The 19,800-nt window shown below is 39.9% G+C and overlaps 1 protein-coding gene across 1 annotated transcript; it reads right to left on the bottom strand.

Moving 5' to 3' along the window:
- Positions 1–365: 365 nt before the first annotated feature.
- On the bottom strand, positions 366–18,686 carry LOC144654991 (uncharacterized). The gene is made up of 15 exons (XM_078515216.1): positions 18,585–18,686; positions 16,268–16,594; positions 14,491–14,787; positions 12,664–12,948; positions 12,007–12,279; positions 11,101–11,447; positions 10,175–10,717; positions 9,193–10,057; positions 8,307–8,660; positions 6,450–6,782; positions 5,574–5,876; positions 4,923–5,225; positions 3,969–4,277; positions 3,252–3,554; positions 366–1,266 (listed from the first exon to the last, which is right to left on the bottom strand). The coding sequence occupies exons 1-15, from the start codon at positions 18,670–18,672 to the stop codon at positions 950–952; spliced, it is 5,247 nt and encodes a 1,748-aa protein (XP_078371342.1). The 5' UTR covers positions 18,673–18,686; the 3' UTR covers positions 366–949.
- Between the last annotated feature and the right edge of the window lie 1,114 nt (positions 18,687–19,800).

Below are 19,800 nucleotides of genomic sequence, written 5' to 3'. Positions count from 1 at the left end.
TGCAATGTGGAAAATCGCAGGCAAAAATCGATTTTGATTTTAAGCTCCCCTAGATTTGTACGATGTTTGGCAATTTGCCGCAGCCAATCACATTCTGCGTTAAGCATACGTATGTCAAAGCACTCATTCTTATCAAAATGGCTTACGGACTTACGGTATTCTGAAATAAATGGAACTTTCTGTGGCAAATAAGCAGCGTAACTTGTCGACCCATTCCTTCGGGAATTCAAATCAAAAAATGTAATAAATGTTCCCGAGTCTGGTCGCCAAAGTTTTCTTGACATTTTGATTACACCAATGATTCGGCACTTCTTAAATCAATCATGGCTTGTTTCGTTATTTCCAGGTTGTCGCCTTTATTCAGCTCTTAAAATTCTCCGTAAAAACGAATATAAGTCACATAGAACAACATACCAGGAAGCAATTATTATCTGTTTGTACACGAACATCGTGCACCTTCTTATAATATTTCAAATGATGCAGATCGCGAAATAACTAATAGTAGATATTAAAACATATTTTTGTATAAAGCAACTGCATAATTAGCAAAATGTAACAACCAAGGTAATATTATAATGTTTAAAATACACCCTGATAAGATAATGGGGTACAAAGCTCAAGTATGGGATGTATAACAATGCCAAGTTTACTAGCGATGGGTATCTGATTAATTGATATCATATTTGATATAATCGATTACGATCGCGTGTTAATGCGAAAACCTACTTGCTTTTGCTTTCAAGGTACGGATGTCAGTCAAAGTTGTCTATCGCAACATATAGCGCTTATGTAAGCTAAGATAAAGCCACTAATAAGCTTGCACATAGTTTGAGACTTTTTTTACCAAATTCTCAGAACTAGTCTTTTAAGGGAGTTATGGCAATCATTATGAAGTTACTGAAAAGACTTTTAATGCCATAAAATGATATAAAAGCAGTTTCTACGCTCTTTAGTTATTTTCAATCACGATCCTGGTTAACCTATAACCTGTCTTTTCAAAAACTCTCAGGACACATTTGTAGACTCCGTCGTCTTTCATTTCAGCATTTGTAATCTTGAGGATGGCTCTAACTCGGTTGGTGGACCTGTCTTTCACAATAGTGACCATGCCGTCTGGGACAGACACATCGCCTGAGTCAGTTTGCTTTTTCCATTGTAGCTTAGTTACTGATACACCTTCCGATTCACATGTGACGTTGGCATCTTGACCTTTTAGTACAATGATCGGCTTTTCTGGTTTCAGCACGAAATAATCAGGTAGCCTCGCTACAAATTGATAATAAAGCAAGATTATTTTATTATGTATTAGTTTAAAAGCGACTGACTGTAGATTAACGCTCGCACACTAATTTAGAACAAGCAACGCTCAACCTAGCCTGCAAATACAGCCCCTCTTTGCTCCAGGCCGGTCTAGTGTTTACAGGAAAGAATTAAGAGAAGCGGCTGTATTCGCAGGCTACTCTCAACTGATGCCAACAACAGCCTCCACTTATATAGAAAAGACCCGTTTAAAACCCCTACGAGCGAACTGTGACCTCAAATACAATGGACAAACATTTTGGACTAGAATTAATCGACAGAGACGGAACGAGATCAAAAATAATTAATTATATTCATTTGACTAACCAACAACATCACCACGAAACTGACTAATCACTTTCAAGGGCCAGAGAATTGACACCATAGAAAGCTCTAAATGAAGACAAATTCCGCTATGGTTGTAAAAACATCAGTGCCATTCATTCATCCGTTTCGACCTTTCCATCGTTTGTTCGCTCGTTCGTATGTTATCCACTCATTTCACTTTCACCTGAACGGGGCTACATTAAGCTCGCGAATTGAAGATGCATATGGAAAGAAAGTATCAGATTATCTACCTATAGCTGGCAAACTTCTTCGAGGGTCTAATGGGGTGTAACAGTTAACTGACAATTGGCCAAAAAAACAAAGTTAACTACTATTTGGCCAAAAAATCACTAGTTAAAGGATAAAGAAAAGTTAACAGTGAATGCAATCAATTAACTCGAACAAAATACATTGTAGTTGGTACTGAAACACAGGAAAACGTTGCGCGAGCCACCAAAGCTATTTCGTGGCATTTACCTGCCCCGCTGGCGTGACCAGGTGACATATTAACTGATATTATAAGCTAATCCGGAAGGTACCAGCGTAGTAATGCAAAACCAAAGCAAACATATTATCTCCGTGATGGCGTCAAGTGGGGCGTGGTCAAAGTTATGTCTAGTTTTTATCGAGATGATGACGAAGGATCAACATTCAAACGAAAACAGAGGTCGTGTAATGTTTGACTGGCAAATCCAATTCCCACTGGACATAGAATGTTAAAAATTTGATCGATTTTATGGACTTCAGTCAAACGACAAGGAAACAATAAGACTCGGTGCATTTGACAAACAACTTTGGTACCTACACACGTGGTTTAAACTGCCCTGCCTAAAATGGCCAAGTCCATCATCTAATCAGTGCTTCACAGAGAACCCATTACAAGAACACTGAAACATTTCAGAACCCTCTCCTCCACGTGCTTCCCTCAAGAAGTAAGCTAAGGTATTATAAAGGAGTATGGGGACGCCTGGCTGCTTATCTGAACAAATTACTCTTTAAATAAAATTTGATGAGAAAACCCGACCAAGAAAAGCCCTGGGAACGAGGTGAAAAAAACAAACTTCCAGTACATTTTATCGAGAGAGGTTACCCAGAAACTAGTCAAAGAATCTCCGAGTTAATTTTGAACACTGGAAGTAGGCCCTCAATTGAATCTTAATTTACCTTTTATAACGCAATACAAACCTGTAGTACAAAAAGTCCGAACTAAGCAAATTCTCATAAAAAAAATGCATTTAAGAAAAATTACAAAATATTAATTTAATATTATACAAAGGGTAGTCTTTCAAGATATACTCTGAGATCTATGAAAATGGCTAATACAAGTGAGTGAAAGTCTGAAGCCTGTCCTTTTGTTTATTCGTGGTTGTAAATAGCTAACTAAATGTACAATTAGGTTTTGAACTGTTCAATAAATGTTCGCTATAAGAAAAAGGAAAGTTAAAAAAAAACTGAAATTAAAAGTTAGAAAAAAAAAAACCAAAGCAAATGCAGTTTACTTTCAACTGGCTCAAATGAGTAGTTAACCGCAATCGGTACCGCCATGGCAAACTCTACTTCATGTAAGATGACTGGTCTAAACGTAGAATAATATGCCTTTGAGTTTGTATTTTGTTTCACCTTACCTCGACTGAGTAGCAAATACCCTGTACCAACAGGCCATCGAATGCTGTTATTTGCTTTATCGTTTGCCTCACATGAGTACATTCCAACATCTCTTAGATCAAGATTCAGAAGTGTAATCACTTGCTCTTTCATGGAAAGTTTATTTTCTTCAAGTTTTCGCTTGGTGAAGGATCCAAGTAAGTGACGTCTGTGAAGAAGGGACACTGTAGCTTTCTCGTCATTGGTGGAACAGTTTATTTGTAGATTCTGGCCCATGTATCCGTGTAAAATAATCTTCGGTTGCATAAGGAATGTCAGGGGCTCTGTTTAAAATGAAAAACAAAAGCCTTGGTTATTGATAAGAGAGTGAAACAGGTTCAAGCAGATAAACAGTATATATACTTGTAGAGAGTTTCCGACTAAGAAACGTTGCTATCGACGTTGCTAGAGTAGATGAACCATTTTACCTTTAATAAAGTCAAATTGAGACTAATAATTACTTGTGATGATATAACTCGGGATCGTTTTATTTTTTGCGATAAGTATTCATTGTATGTAGAAGCAAGGAGGTGTTTGCTAAAAATCTGCAATATACTTAAGAATGCAAAAACTGGAAACCTTCGTTCCTTGTAATTAGTGACACGCGCACTTGTGTTACTTGCGTATGTACTACCCTCGTGACAGTCAAAGTGAAGTTTACAAAATTTACAAAGGAATAGGCCTTAAATTTCAAGTACCTTTGACTAGTATTCTAGTCAGCTTGTAATCTGTCTTGTCAAAAGCCATCAACACACATTTGTACACGCCACTATCTTGCGGTTGAGCATTGGTAATCTTTAAGGTAGCACTGACTCGATTGTTGGCCCAGTCTCTAACGATAGTCACCATGTTGTCTGGGACGGACACATCCCCTTTGTTGGTCTGTCGTTTCCACTTTAGCTTAATTATGGATACACCCTCTGATTCACATATCACTTCTGCTTCCTGTCCTCGTGGTACACTGACTGCCGTCGTCGGTCTCAGGACAAAGTGTCGTGGTAATTCAGCTGCATGCGAGAAAAAAAGCAAGTTATTATTATTAGAAATATAAGGTTGGGGGGGGGGGGCCCCCCGGGGGTGAGACATTATAGGAATTCCGTTTGAACCTTACGAATAACAAGTACGAAAACAGTCCTCGCTTCTTTTTTTCTAAAGAATAAAAGTTCTATAAATAATGCGGCACAGTCGAAAGTACCTCTCTTTGAAACCTCTATAATACGGGCCCTCAATCTCTGCCCCTTACGTATTTGTTCTAATAAGGTTCGACTGCAGTTTTTACTGCAAAAAAAAAAAAAAAAAAACGATCCCCAGTTGACCCTTATTCCACGACCTCTAGCCGGGTCGGAACCGATCAGAGGTCGTGATTCCGGTTGCTGACCAAAAGGATCGCCGCTTCTGGGAAAAAAGAATGCTAAGTATGTTTTACATTAAGACGTGCGTACCTACGTCTTATGTCGACTGTTTACTAGACTGCCTTTGTAGCGCCTGGGAGTATTTTCATGAAGACGAAAACAGCCAGATGAACCGTTTTTGACTGATAAACGTACTTCTTTTAAAGTAGCTTGGACGTGGGTTTGGACAGGGAATGTTCAAGGCTGATGATCATAACCCCGAAATTCACGGTATTCATGGTAGCTTACTTATCACTTTACCTCGAATAAGAACCAAATATCCTGTACCGGGTGGCCACCGTATCACTCGACTAGCTTGATTCCTTGCCTCACATGCATATATTCCAGCATCTCTCAGATCAACATTCAGCAGTGAAAACACTTGTCCTTTCTTTGATAGTTTGTTTGCTTCGAGTTCTCTTTCGGTGAAGGCTGCAAGCGGGTGATTTTTGTGTAGAAGGGATACTGTAGCAACCTCATCATTGGTAGAACAGTCTATTAGTACTTTCTGGCCCAGATATCCACGTATAATAATCGGCGGCGAGTTAAGGAAAGCCAGAGGTTCTGTTGGCAATAAATTGTCTTAAAAACGTAACTGTACAGTCAAACGACACCAAATATAAGAAAAGGGGGGAAAACAAAAGAGATAGGCTTTGGGTTAACACATTCCATTTGAAGGGTCTTGACTATGGGGTTTAACTGATATAGCTAAGAATTGATCAAAATGTTATCAGCCGGTGAGAAATGACACGTTTTTTTTTTTAACGATAGCTGAGATCTACGATCTGCATTATTAACTAATAGCTGAGGTCCCTGATCTGCAAAATGGGCAGAACTGGGCTAAAACTTTAACTGACAACTTAGATTCAAGCACCCCCATTCAGACCCTCTATTTAGTTATTGTCACTTTACCTCGACTGAGAATCAAATACCCAGTACCAGCTGGCCACTGAATGGTCTCACTCACTCGATTGCTTGCTTCACATGCATATATTCCAGCATCTCTTAGATCAAGATTCAGAAGTGTAAACACTTGTCCTTTCTTCAAAAGTTTGTTTGCTTTGGGTTTTCGTTCGGCGAAGGCTGCGAATGGGTGGCGTTTGTGCAGAAGGGATACCACAGCATCTTCGTCATTGGTGGAACAGTTTATTACTAGCTTCTGACCCATGAATCCTTTTAAAATATTTTGTGGTTGTTTCACAAAGGCCAGTGGTTCTGTAAGAAAGAAATGTCAGTTTAAAAATGACGGCATAAAAAGAAGAGAGGAAACACAACCGGATTCCCGGGACCGGATTGCTGTTGACACTTTCTACGATTGGAAGTTTACGACTAGCTTGTTTATAAAGTCAAATGGGGTCGGATGAACTGTTAAAAGAATTCTCGATTTCCAATAACTACCCAATAAGCGGGTAGTAATTTTAGATAAAAATGTCAAGTCATTGCGAGTTAAAACTCTCATTGGTTAGAGGAGCGGTTATTTCTTGAGTGTCGAAAGTAAATGACGTTTGCTTTGGTTTTACTACCCCTTTTGATTGGTTTAAAAACACCCGCGCTACTTTCAACCAATCACTCACTCACGCACGTTTTCTCGCACTTCGTGCTGGCTACATGTATTTGCTTCGAGTTTCGATTGGTTTACTGGCTTGTCTGTGTCCATTATGATTGGCCAGCGCGATTACTTTGGTTTTGGTTTGACGACACTCCAAAATCGCTCAATAGGGTTATCAACTTTCCCAGAGCTGAGTAAGACTAATAGTCAAAGCCTATAACATTGTAACATTTTCTTACCATGTCGGACGAATTTGATGACATGAGAGTCGCTTCCCAAATTATTGAACGCTGTGCACCTGTAGAGTACAGCAGCTTGATCGCTTTGAACCTTGACGACGCTTTCATTTGTCGGGGTTTCTTTGGTTGTCATCATCTCATTCTCAGGGACTGGCATCCACTGCTTTTCAACAGGTTGACACTTGCCGGCATCAAAATCCGGGCAATCCATATTTTGGTATTCCCACTTGAAAGTTGGAAGAGGGTTGCCCTTGTCCACTGCACAGGTCACAATGGAGTCCTTGCCGTTTCCAACCAAAATCTCATCTCGCTCTTTTATCAATTTAGGTGGAACTATGTAACGTTAAAGAAGACAGTTTTGCAGCATTAGTTTGCTTCTTGACAGGACTGAGAAAAAGAATTGTGCACGCTACATTGAAATAAACTTATTAGCAGTAACAAAATCTGCATATTAATAATGTTAAGAAGAAAAATACAAAAGAATCGAAATATTCAATGAGTAGTTCAGTTCATCCAGTTTTGTTATAGGTTTCCTCTCATTCCGTTACACGAACTCGCGTATTGTTTTGGTCAACCAAGATACGTCGTTTCGCCAAAAATAACTGGGAAATAAAGTTACATGGGTAAACTTTTGATCAGCCGTGAATGAAATGCTTGAATAAGTAAAAAAACCTTAAGTTTTCAATTTTCAAAATTAATTCTGTATCTAGAATGTTTCATACAATGATTAAACTTGTTTATGCTGTTGAGGATTATGGGTCCCTGACAAATGAAATTTGGATAGCACACCATTTACGAATTGTGCAAGTGTTACTTTGCTACTGAATACCTATCACTAGTAACAGTACAGTTATCATTTTAAAATGTTTTAAGTATATAACAGAAATTGCACACTACTCATATCCGAGCCCGCTTTTTGTTTGATCAGTACCAAGAACGCGGACTCTGGCTCATTCTCGATTGTGTTCCAATCAGCTTTGAGCAGAAGTCACGGACTTTTAAATCAAAACTGGCCATAGTCTACGTCCTTGCTACTGGCTAAAAGAAAAGCTGGTTCTAAGAACGAGATTGAAGCATGGCAAGAAAACCAGTCTCTGGGTGAGAGTTTCAACTTGTTGCAGTATAATACACCAAGCGGGCAAACCACCATATTTCATGTTGAAATGACGATCATGCAGGTAAAGAAATTGTCATTTGTAACATGAGTTAAACAATTTTTATGTAGTAGATAAAATATGAGCGGGAGATCTGTATGCATGGGCGTTTACAATGTTGAGCCGATAGGCGAGCCATTGTAAACGGCCATACGCGCCACAACTCTACAAATTTGATGATTTCGACATTGCTGATCCTACAGATCGGACGCGAGTTTCATTCTACTTGTGAAATAAAAACAATCCCTAAATCATTATATGCAAACGTATGGTTATGCGATTCCGGGGCTAGAGATCTGTATCAAAAGTTAATGAAATACTAATTAGCTGAGCAGGAGTTTATCAAAAGTGTATTCTATTGTTTGATTTGTATTGGGGTTTACAGTTGCTAGGTACTTTTTGTACATGTGATCTGAATACTGTGCTGGGATTGGTTTGCACCCTCATGAATAGTTAATGAATTTTGACAATGTTCCTAACAAAGAACTGGCGATAAAAATAATTTTTTGGGACCCGGAATCTTAGCACTTATTTCACAAAAGAAGAACACAAAATTTATTCATTTTCTTAGTGATCTCAAGATGGAAGGAAACCGAAACAAAATATATGGATCTGTTTTTTACAAGCCTTCCCGAAAACATTGCAGGTAGTGTGCTTTGCTCCTGCAAACGACATGTGTGACTTTTCAAATTGCTTTACATACCTCGTACATCCAGGTCAATAATTAACTTAGCAGGTGGTGCATGGCCGTTTGTTGCTACGCACTCAAACTTTCCTTGATCTCTCGGATATACTGCACTTCGTATTTTGAGGACTTGAATGGTGCGAGCTCGAGAAGGCTGTAACGCAAAAGGCTTTTTCCTTTCTTCATAAACCTCATAAACAATGCCCTGGCACCTTACGTCATTTGGAGTCGCACAGTCCGTGGTGTCAAGCTTCGTCCCCTTTCTGTACCAGGCTACATCGGGTTTATGAGTTGCTGTTGCCACACATTTGATAACCTTTTCCAATCCTTCCTTTACTATTTTCTTTCTTATATGGGATTGAGTTTCAGGTTCTATAATAAACAGGATGAAACATCAGGCTATAAAGAAAAGATGATAAGCTTAGCCACGGTAAGTAATTGAAACATAAAATGGTGTAGGAAAAGAAATCTGTAAACACGATAAAGAATGATAATATAAACTTAGAATCTCTGAGACAGTGGTTTAGTGCTCACATCAGGCAAAGAAAGACGATAAGCTTAGCCAGGGTAAGTAATTGAAACATAAAATGGTGTAGGAAAAGAAATCTGTAAACACGATAAAGAATGATAATATAAACGTAGCACAATCTACTGACGACATGTGGTTTTTAGTGACTTTATGTTACAAAACAAACCAAGGGCTATGAAGCGATAGCAACCAAGCAAACTTACAAACAGCATTAAAAACGACTCTGCAGACTTCTTTGGCATGAAGAACCCTTTAGATTTTCAAGATCGATATACCAATTCTTGCAGATTTGTTTCTCATTAGTGCTATTTTTACATCAAAACAACGTCTCCTGGAAACGAAAGGGTTAACGGAACTAATTAGCCAGCTACCAACCTTGATGCATGATTGCTTCAGTAGCTGGGGTTGTTGTTCCTTCTGTTGTTGTAATGGCATCAACAGGTTTCGTGACATCTGGCGCTGTTGTGGAATCTGCAGTTGTTGTGCTATCTGGGATTTTTGTGGCACCTGAGGTTACTGTGACATCTGAAGTTGTAGAGATATGTGGGATTTCTGTAGCATCTCCAGCTGTGGTGACATCTGCCGTTGTTGCGATACCTGCGGTTTCTGTGACCTCTGACGCTGTTGTGACATCAGGGGGTTCTGTGACATCTGACGCTGTTGTGACATCAGGGGTTTTTGTGACATCTGACACTGTTGTGACATCAGGGGTTTCTGTGACATCTGAGGCTGTTGTGACATCAGGGGTTTCTGTGGTATCTGAGGCCGTTGTGACATAAGTGGTTTCTGTGACATCTGACGCTGTTGTGACATTAGGGGTTCTTGTGACACCTAAAGCCGTTGTGGCATCAGGGCTTTCTATGGCATCCGAGGCTGTTGTGAGATCTGGGGTTTCTGTGACATCTGAGGCTGTTGTGACATCAGGGGTTTCTGTGACATGTGAGCTTGTTGTGACGTCAGGGGTTTCTGTGACATCTGACGCTGTTGTGACATCAGGGGTTTCTGTGGCATCTGAGGTTGTTGTGAAATCAGGGGATTTTGTGACATCTGACGCTGTTGTGACATCTGTGATTTCTGTGATATCTGAGGCTGTTGTGACATCTGGGGTTTCTGTGGTATCTGAGGCTGTTGTGACATCTGAAGCTCTTGTGATATCTGGAGTCTCCGTGGAATCTCTGGTGTTTTTGACATCTGACCCTGTAGTGAAAACTGGGGTTCTTAAGATACCTGGTGCTGCTCTCTAATTTGTTGTGATATCTGGGGTTTCTGTGGCATCTGGGGCTTTTGTGGAATCTAAGGTAGACGTGGTATGCGTGGCTTCTGCAGCATCTGCTTTTGTTGTGGTTTCTGGCGCTACCGTGACATTTGGGAGTGCAAAGGCATTTTGGGTTCCTGTACCCTCTGTGGCTGTTGTAGTGACATCTAGCGTTGTTGTGATCTCTGGACCTGTTGTAACGTCTAGGATCGTTGTTATATCTTGTGTTGCTATGGTATCTGGGACTAACGTAGTGTCTAGGTGGTTTGCTGAAGTCCCTGAGTCTAATGTGGTATCTTGCAATTGGGTTATTGTGGCAACTGAAGTTGCTGTGGCTTTGGGGGATGTGGACTCGGTTTCTTCTGTATTCCTTGGAACTTTTGTGGTATCTGAAGCTTTTGTGGAATATGGGCTGGCTGTGGTCTCTGAGGTTGTTTTGACATCTGCTGCTGTTGTAGTAGACTCGGTTTCTTCTGTATTCCTTAGAACTTTTTTGGTATCTGAAGCTTTTGTGGAATATGGGCTGGCTGTGGTCTCTGAGGTTGTTTTGACATCTGCTGCTGTTGTAGTATCTTCTATTGCGGTTGCTTCCAAAATCGTCGTGGTATCTGGGAATGCGGTAGTATCTGGGGGTGATCTGTTATCCTGGAATGGTGTGGTGGTATCTGAGGATGGTGTTGCACCTGGGACTGTCTTGGTGTCTGATGCTGATGTTACATCTGGGTTTGTTGAGGTATCTGAGGCTGTTGTCACTTCTGAGGCTGTTGTGAAATCTAGAGTTATTGAGGTATCTGAGGCTGTTGTGATGTCTGAGGGTGTTGTGACATATGGGGCTGCAGTTACTTGGGTTGGTGTGGTATTTGAGGTTGTTATGACATCTAGGAGTGGGGTGGTAGCTGAGGCGGTTGTGAAATCTGGGGTTGTTGCGGCATCTGGGGTTGTTATGGCATCCGGGGTTGTTTCAGCATCAGGGGTTGTTCATCGGGTTTGGCATCTGGGGTTGTTGTAGTATCCGTGACTGTTGTCACATCTAAGGGTGCTGTGGTGACTGAGGCCGTTGTGACATCTGGGGTCGTTGTGGCATCTGGGGTTGTTATGGCATCTGGGGTTGTTGTAGTATCCGTGGCTGTTGTCACATCTAAGGGTGCTGTGGTGACTGAGGCCGTTGTGGCATCCGGGATTGTTTCAGCATCAGGGGTTGTTATGGCATCTGGGGTTGTTGTGGCATCTGGGGTTGTTATGGCATCTGGAGTTGTTGTAGTATCCGTGGCTGTTTTCACATCTAAGGGTGCTGTGGTGACTGAGGCCGTTGTGACATCTGGAGTTGTTGTGGTATCCGGGGCTGCTGTGGTGTGTTGTTGTGGAAGTAGTTGTCCTGTTTAAAAGAGACAAAAAGTTTAAAAAGAATCTTGTTGGTCTTAAAAATGTACATTTGAAAGCAAAATGCACATAAAAAAAAATGACCCTGCTATGATAATGGGGACTTAAATTAGAAAACGCAGACGGCGACCGGGACGCAAGACGGTAAGAATTTTAAATTCCACAAAAAGCCACGAACATTTTGACGTTCAGAGCTCGGCCCCAATATGAAACACAGCTCTTTTTCGCGTAGTCCGAAACGTACTGTTATTCGCTTTCTCTGTTATTTAAATGCTATAGCAAACGGGGGAAAGAAAACAAAAACACCACACCCCCTTTCTACCCTCCATAGCCTCGAAAAACAATTTCAAATACTTAAATCGCTTGTCTTAGTTCATTATATGAGTTTGTTCTTTGTCATGACGTTTCTTCCGCAGAAACGTCGAGAATTCAAGCCTCCGCTTCTTCTTATACAACAACTAAAGTTCTCAGTATACTTGATATCATAATCGGTATATTGTCGTGATACTGTTTGTGACAGCTTTGAAATTTCCATTTCGATTGACTCTTCTTACCTTTCTCGTAAACAGCAAGCTCTGCAGTTGCCTGAATTTTTCCTAAAGCGTTCTCGGCAAAGCATTGATAAGGTCCCATGTCTGACAAGACCAGCATTTTAACAAGCAAGAAACCGTATCCGATAACGTTGTAATGTGAATTTTCAATCATGTCTCCATTCCGTCTCCATGTGATGTTTGGTTTGGGTATTCCATCCGCAAAACACTCAAACAACGCATTGGAATCCGCGTAAGCATGGACATTATTTGGTTTCTTGACAAAAACTGGAGCATCTAAAGAGAGACAGGTTTGTAACAGCATTTAACGCTCGATTATATGTATTTGTGTTTAGCAGTTTATTTGTTCAGAAACTACAGCACGATACACAAACATGATAGCATGATAAACAATCAAAAAGAAGGGAAGAATCAAGGATGATAAAATGCAACACTGCAAATAAAACGATCTTTCTCTTCCTCAAACATCTGCTGTCTCGAAAAACATGAGACGTAAACAGCACAACAGCTGCTTTAAAAAGTCCAGATAATGTAAACGAGAAACTTTGCTCTCCGTGCACCGCATTTCGTTACTCATCACAAAAAGCACTCAGCTCTCTAACTGAGTAAATATGAAATAAACATTCGCTTAATAAACGTTAGGCGTACGTTATCACTTACAATGTACATCTAGCTTGGCTGTAGCTTGTTCCACGCTGCCTCCAGTTATTGCACGGCAAGTGTACGTTCCCGCGTGTTCCTCAGATACTGACTCTATCAGAAGGTTACTCGCCCCTACAATGGAATAGTCACTCCCAAACACCACTGGCAATCCATCTCGCAGCCATGTGACTCTCGGTTTTGGAAAACCATTTGCAACACATTCGAGAACCACCGTGCTTCCAGCGATAGCTACTGTATCCGTAGGTGTCACAGAGAATATTGGACGACGCGGAAGATCATCATCTGTTTAAATGATACCAGTAATGTAGTTAATCTATTGGCTGAATATTACCAATGTGTCAACTGACACAATTTTAATATTAATTAATGGAGCACTACTTATGTCTCGGTTGTCGCACCATTGATGTGTTGGCACTATACCATTGTATTTACTGGCATGTTACCAATGTGTCTGCTGCTGACACATCTCCGATGGCCAGTTGACACGCCACCAATACTACGGCTTTTACACTATCAACATTTCTCGCTCACACTGTCACAGTACCACACACCACAGCATGAAAATATGACTTTACCGTGGTGTAAAGCTTAAATAAAGCTGGAATAAATGTGGAATTTATTCAGCTATACACTGACTTTACATTTTTTAAAACTGACCTTTATCCCAGCTTTACTCTCAAGTATAAAGGCAGATAAAGAGACTCCTTTACACCAACTTTAAATCACATTTACACACGGTAGTGTAAAGCTTGGTTTATCCACCTTTAACAACATTTATTTGATGGTGTAAAGTCGGTTATCCAACTTTACACCAGATTTAACCACCTTTAATTTAATGTAAATCCCAATTTTCGTGCTGTGCACAGTGCTACATGTTATAAATCAAACAATTACAGCGGTAGACGCACTGCCAAAACGTCTGATGATAGACTGCAAATGTCTCATTTTATGGACTACAACTAACGACGTATCGAAAAACGATAGCGGTACTGCCATGTGCATATCAACTCTGGGGTTGTTGTGTTCTCCCGAGAAATAGTACTGCCATGTGGTAAACTGATACGCTGAAAGTGCTGTCAATTAGTCATCTGACATACTACTGATGTGTTGAACGACCGACTTTTAATATGTCTACTACTTCCAACGTGTCGACTGAGACACTGCCATGTGATCGGATAATGCACTGGCAGTGACTATCATTGCGTCTTTTGACAGACTGCAGATGTTTCATCTGACAGACTACCAATGCGTCTATTGACACACTACCAACGTTTCATCTGACAGACTACTAATGTGCCATCTGACTGGTACCTTTGTGTCGCATGAGAGGCTACCAGTGTGTCGTCGACAGACTACCGAAATAAGCCATCTGACTAGACTAACAATGCGTAGCACACTGTCAATGATTAGTCTGACAGTATGTGCTGCCTGATAGACTACTTATGTGTCACCTGACAGACGATGATGTGCTGTCTAACAGACTTTAACTGTTTCGTCTGACAGACTAGCAATGTGCTTTCTGACAAACTATCGATGTGCCGTCCGTCACACTATACACGCTTCTTCTGTCAGACTCCAAATGGTTCGTCGAGCAGACTACCAATTAATGTTTCGTCTGACACACTACCAATATTTCGTCTGGCAGACTATGAATGTGGAGCCTCACAGACTACGTATCTGCCATCTGACAGACTACCAGCGTGTTGTTTGACACACAGATACTGTTTCTTCTCACAGGCTACCAATGCTTCGACTTACACGATACTAATACCTCAATTAAATTAACATACTACTTATGCCTGTTTTGTACTTATGAAAACTTACCTTCAGAAATTTGAAGAGATCCCGCATTAGAACTTGTGTAAGTTGTTGCGGTGATAACATTTTCAGCTGTACATTCGTATTGTCCCTGGTCTTCAAATGTGCTTTCTCTGATCTGTAGGGCTCCGTCAGGGGTCAAAGTAAACCGCCCTCCAATTGTAATAAAGGCACTCTTCCCTTGTTTTCTCCATCTAACAACAGCGTTTGGTGTTGACTGTTCTACAGTGCAATAAAACCTTGAAGTGTCTCCATATGGAACCACCAGTGTAGATGGAATAACAGTTACCTCAGATGAAATATCTGTAAAGTGACAACACAGCACTCGTTATTTCTTACAAGAAATCGACCATTTTGATCCGTAAATGTAACAGCTACTATGCTGCTAATAAGATAATTTGTAATATGAATCATCTGTTTAGAAACAAACATTCCAATAGTGTTCGATCGGTCTCTCTTATATCATTTAAAGGAGCTGCATGTGTCACGGATTTAAACAGATATTTGAACAGCCAAAATTAATATTTGTGTCGTAGGAAAGGCAAAAACAGTGGTCCATTTTCATGTAAAATTGCTATTTTCAAAATTGTTTCCATAAACAAATCGATATTTATGGTCGAAATTTGATTATTATCTACAAATTAAGGCTGTCTCTTCCATTACATATTCAAAGATATTGTTTTTTTTTTTCATGGGTTAAGTTGCCTACCACGAATTTCAGAACAGTTAAGACCAAAAAGTCTGCAAAATTTCGTGACATTGCTCCTTTAACTTAAATTGTGTGTAAAGAGTTGGTGTACCATTCTTGAGGGTGTATTGATACAGTGTGTATTGATCCTGCACATAGTTAATACTTTCTTGAAGTTGCAAAAGATCCTTCTTCGCTCCGTGGTTAAAAGCATCTTGATTACATTTATTAGATTATAGATTGAAGTATGATTTGCACAGTTTTACTTCACATATCCAATCATCAATAGGTATGTTCAAGGCTATTATTAGATTCTACGTAAAACAACTGTCATGCATGTTAGTCGATGCTCAAGCCAAGTGTGTTTGTCTTTAAGCTATTCCAGACGTTTCTTTGGAAAAGCCACCTGACATGTTTAAACAGTTTTTTGCAATACTTAAAGTGGGCTCAAAAACAACATATGGATAGAATTACCTTAATCTTCCATTAATCCTCTCTTGTATGGCAATAATGATAATTGAAAAACCTTTTAAGTATGCCATCGATCACCACATTTTACACCTACCACGTATTTTAACCCTTCTTGATAGATTAGGGACAGAAAGTTTCTAGCAATTTGATCTAGTACCCAAAAAAGACGTTTCGTTAACGTGATTTTTTGAAACCATAGAAAACAAATAAAATCCGATATAGCAAATCAAATACGTCCTATCGTGTTTTTAACTTGCTGCCTTATTTAAGGCTGTTCGTATACAACTTTTATAGTTGTGACACTAAGGGCGCTTTCAATTTGGCAGAACTGGCCGGCCGGTCAGGTGGTTTTGAATGTGAAATGGGCCTTTCCCACGAGAGTTTTCCACAAATCTACCATAACAATGTATAATATTTATGCGTTGACGAATTTAACAGGACAAATGTGACTTACTTGACGGAATTCTGTTCTCGAATATACCGGTCTGGCCAGTCAGTTCTGACCGTCATGAATGGAAAGCGTCCTATAAGTTTTAGGTGACACATGGTTTTTAAACTATATATTTGGCGGAATTCTGTTGCCAGTTGGGTTATATAAAGAAGACAATACACAGTCTGACTTACCAGCAACAATAAGGCGAGCAGTTCTGCTTAAAATTTGGAAATCCAGGCCCATATCGTTACTTGCAAACGCTTCACACTGGTATGTTCCTTCATCTGGCTTGTGAGATTTATCATGAATGATTTTCGAAAAATACAAAGATCCATTTGGTTTTATCGTTGTACGGCCATCACTGGACAAATCTAACGCAATGCCATTTCTCCTCCATGTTATGGCTGACTTGGTATTCCCACCTACCAGGCAGTTAAGAAGTGCTGATTTACCTTTCTCAACGTATGTGTCGGAGGGTTCCTCGATAAAATATGGAGCTCCTGTTGAGGCTAATGCTCCTAAAATCAAAAGGAGTAACCAATACTGTAAGGACTCATATTATAGTCAACGATTTTGCTTAAACGTAAGAAACCAGAACTAACTTCTCTTTGTTCGTTATGTCCCATTATAAAATCTATGTTTTTGTCTGTTTATGGTGGTTGTTTTTACTTTATTTAATTTGTTTGTTTGTTTCATGCTTTGTTCGGGTTTTGTTTTCGCCGTATAGTATACTTTTATTTGGACGTGTCATGTACTTTCAAGAAAAGCATCTTTACTGCGAAAATAACGAGATTTGGACGAGCGCCATTTGGACCCTTTTCTATCGCCAAATGTCAAATAATATGTAAATGAACTGTACTTGAAGAGCCATGTCAACAGTGCACTTGCTATTTGAACATGTATTTTCGGTTAAAAATAATAGCTCAAAACTAAAAGACAGATTTAGGTCGATTTAATTTCAATAGTTGAGGCCTTAACAAATTACCAGAGTGTATGTATGCCAATTCAAAGCACAAAAAACATTGTAACAGTAGTCTATCTGTTTCGAAACGAGTCCCGATGCACATCCTTTCATGTGGAAATGAGTTGACCTGTTTGTTACTTCTTAATTGATAACATGACAGTTCAATTGCCTCAAAGTACTTGGCAGTGATTTAGTTCGCAGTCGCTATCCTGATGACACCGGAAACTCAAATGCATACCCTCAGTGACCCTACTGCGAATTTCAAAACTCATCGTGAAATATATTGCATTTCATCCCAGGGGCAAATGAGTGAAGTGTTTTCAGCCGGCGAAGGCAATTTCGTCTGAATGGTGATCGCGAACATAATTATTTATTACTGAATTGCCTTTGACAGGCTAGATTGTCCTGATGTTGGTCAAAATTTTCGCTTGCAGCAGGGAAATGACGCGTTTTTAGACTTTTTAGCTGACAACTGAAGGTTCATTTCTGCAAAATATACCGGTAGCTGAGAAATGGTTGAATTTTTAACTCATAGTTGATCATGAGAAATCGCCGACATTAACTAATCACTGTTATTCCCATGTCCTCAACCAGGCCCTCAGGCTAGCCTTGAACAGGAGAGAGCAGAAAAACTGAAGCTTGTGACAGACTGGCACTGCTAAACAGCGATTAGCTGGTTACACCCACGACTTTGATTTACTAAATGTACCCATTCGTCTCCGCTCTGGCTTTTGTTTGTTTGTTTGTTTGTTTTTCAACCTATACGGAGATGTGCCTGTTGACAGTTTTGAGTGAGTATAATCAGAAACTTTTCACCCAACCCTTGCATTTCTCCAGTAACATCAGAAAAGATACGTTAACCACAATCGTTTACGAGAAGGGTTGTCAATCGGGGGCTTCGCTAGGACCTACGTACCCCCACCCCGGTGAAGATCCCATAGGTCATCTGATGAGATGTTAGACGTATCTTTAGTTAGAGAACACACTTTGGTACATGTTTGAGTGTTCATGATCAAGTTTCTATATTTCTTGTCTTTACTGACATGGCTTTTTACCGATTTTAAAAACAGGTGCACCTTCAAAGGAGCCCGAAATACGCGTTGTAATTTGTGTTAATACCTTCTGCTTTTCAAATTTCTGGGTATAAACACTGAATCGCATGAAACTTCCATTTTCTCGATGCAGAAGCTACCGAGCACATATTTTCCATAGACAGTAACCTGAAGCATACCTCATTTTAGAATAAGAAGGCAAAACTGCGACCCCCTCGTCGGATCTAAACAACCCGACCCCATCTTGTGAGATACACACCAGCATGGCTTGTTTATGGGATTAACCCCATGACTTTTTTCCATTGAGAGTAGTAAACGACTTCACCCTTTGTGGGCGCTAAAGTTACACCCATGTTGCCAAATAAATCGATCGTGTACGTTGTAATATTTAACTTTCAGTTTAAACGATGAATTGTTTTGCTAGCTTTGTGCAAATTATCAATTGAAATGATAATTATCAGTTGACAAACAAAACAAAAGATGTATGCTAACCTGGAGTTGCCCTAAAAACGAGAAAGACAGGGAGGATGCTGTAAAGAAGCAAAACTTTCCACGTGCAAATTGACAATTTCCATTCCATTTTCTCTGCTTTGCGCTTAGCAATCACGCGAAAACTGAAACTGAACTCTCCAAGCACTCGTTTATTTGCCTCATAGAGCTGCAGGTGTTAAAAATATAAGCCAATAAGATGGAAAAATGTTGATTTCTTGCTTGTTGTTGATGGCAGTTGTGTTAAGTGACCGGAAATGTTAGGCATCTGTTTACCTAGAGGTTTCTCGGTGTGATCTTACGGCGGTTCTTTAACTGACCGGAAATGTTAGGTATCTTTACGTCTAGAAGTATTCGTGATCTTACTTATTGTTGACAGCGGCTTGCTAAGTGACTGGATAACTAAGATGTCTGTATGTCTGGACGTATGTCGTGATCTTATAATTGATTGCTGACGGCGGTTGTGTTAAATGACCGCATTATACTTGAAGTATGTTGTGATTTTTCTTGTTGTCAATGGATGTGTTGATTTGTCAATTGACCGCAAATGTTTTGGAGCTTTTTTAATAACTGACCAGGTGCGTTTTCTTCTTTGAGAAATACCATCTATGTTATATGGGAATGCTAAAAATTTGTTTTTGCTGTTTTTGTTGTTGTTGTTGTTGTTGTTGTTGTTATTTTAATCGACCGAGCAACAGAACATTACATTGTCAACCACGAGGTTTCGGTCTAGTGCCCCGTAGGCTACTAGAAAATATTATTACGCAGCAGGTTTCACCACATTAATTTAGTATTTGTATCTGACTCGTTCCCAGTCGCCTTTTCAGTCCGATCTGAGTCCAAGGAGAATGGATCAAACTGAACACGGAGGGAATCATGGGAAGAAAGAAGAGAATGGAAAGAGTCTCCCTTCTTTCATCGCGCTCCCCAACCGCGCTTTCCACTTTGATGTTTTTAAATAGGAGACTCGGTGAGACAACTGGGAACGCAGTTTCAAACAGGCCGATATGGCGAAATGCTGTTGCCTTCAAATCAACTCCTACTTTTTTATCAGCAATGCATAATACGCTTTGACCCCGGTCAAACAACAGAAATATGCAAAAAAAAAGAGAGAAGTACTTCAAAGATAAGGCTTTTTACAATTTTCGCAGTTCAAAGGTCGATACATTACCGGTATTCTGAGGATTTACCAAGTTTTTTGTAGCTTTACTAAAAAAAG

The sequence above is a fragment of the Oculina patagonica genome, chromosome 5 (assembly GCF_052425735.1).
Source record: "Oculina patagonica isolate OP01 chromosome 5, crgOcupat, whole genome shotgun sequence".
Classification (NCBI taxonomy): domain Eukaryota; kingdom Metazoa; phylum Cnidaria; class Anthozoa; order Scleractinia; family Oculinidae; genus Oculina; species Oculina patagonica.
The sequence above is the reverse complement of the archived record's forward strand: the minus strand, read 5'-3'. Positions and strand labels throughout refer to the sequence as shown.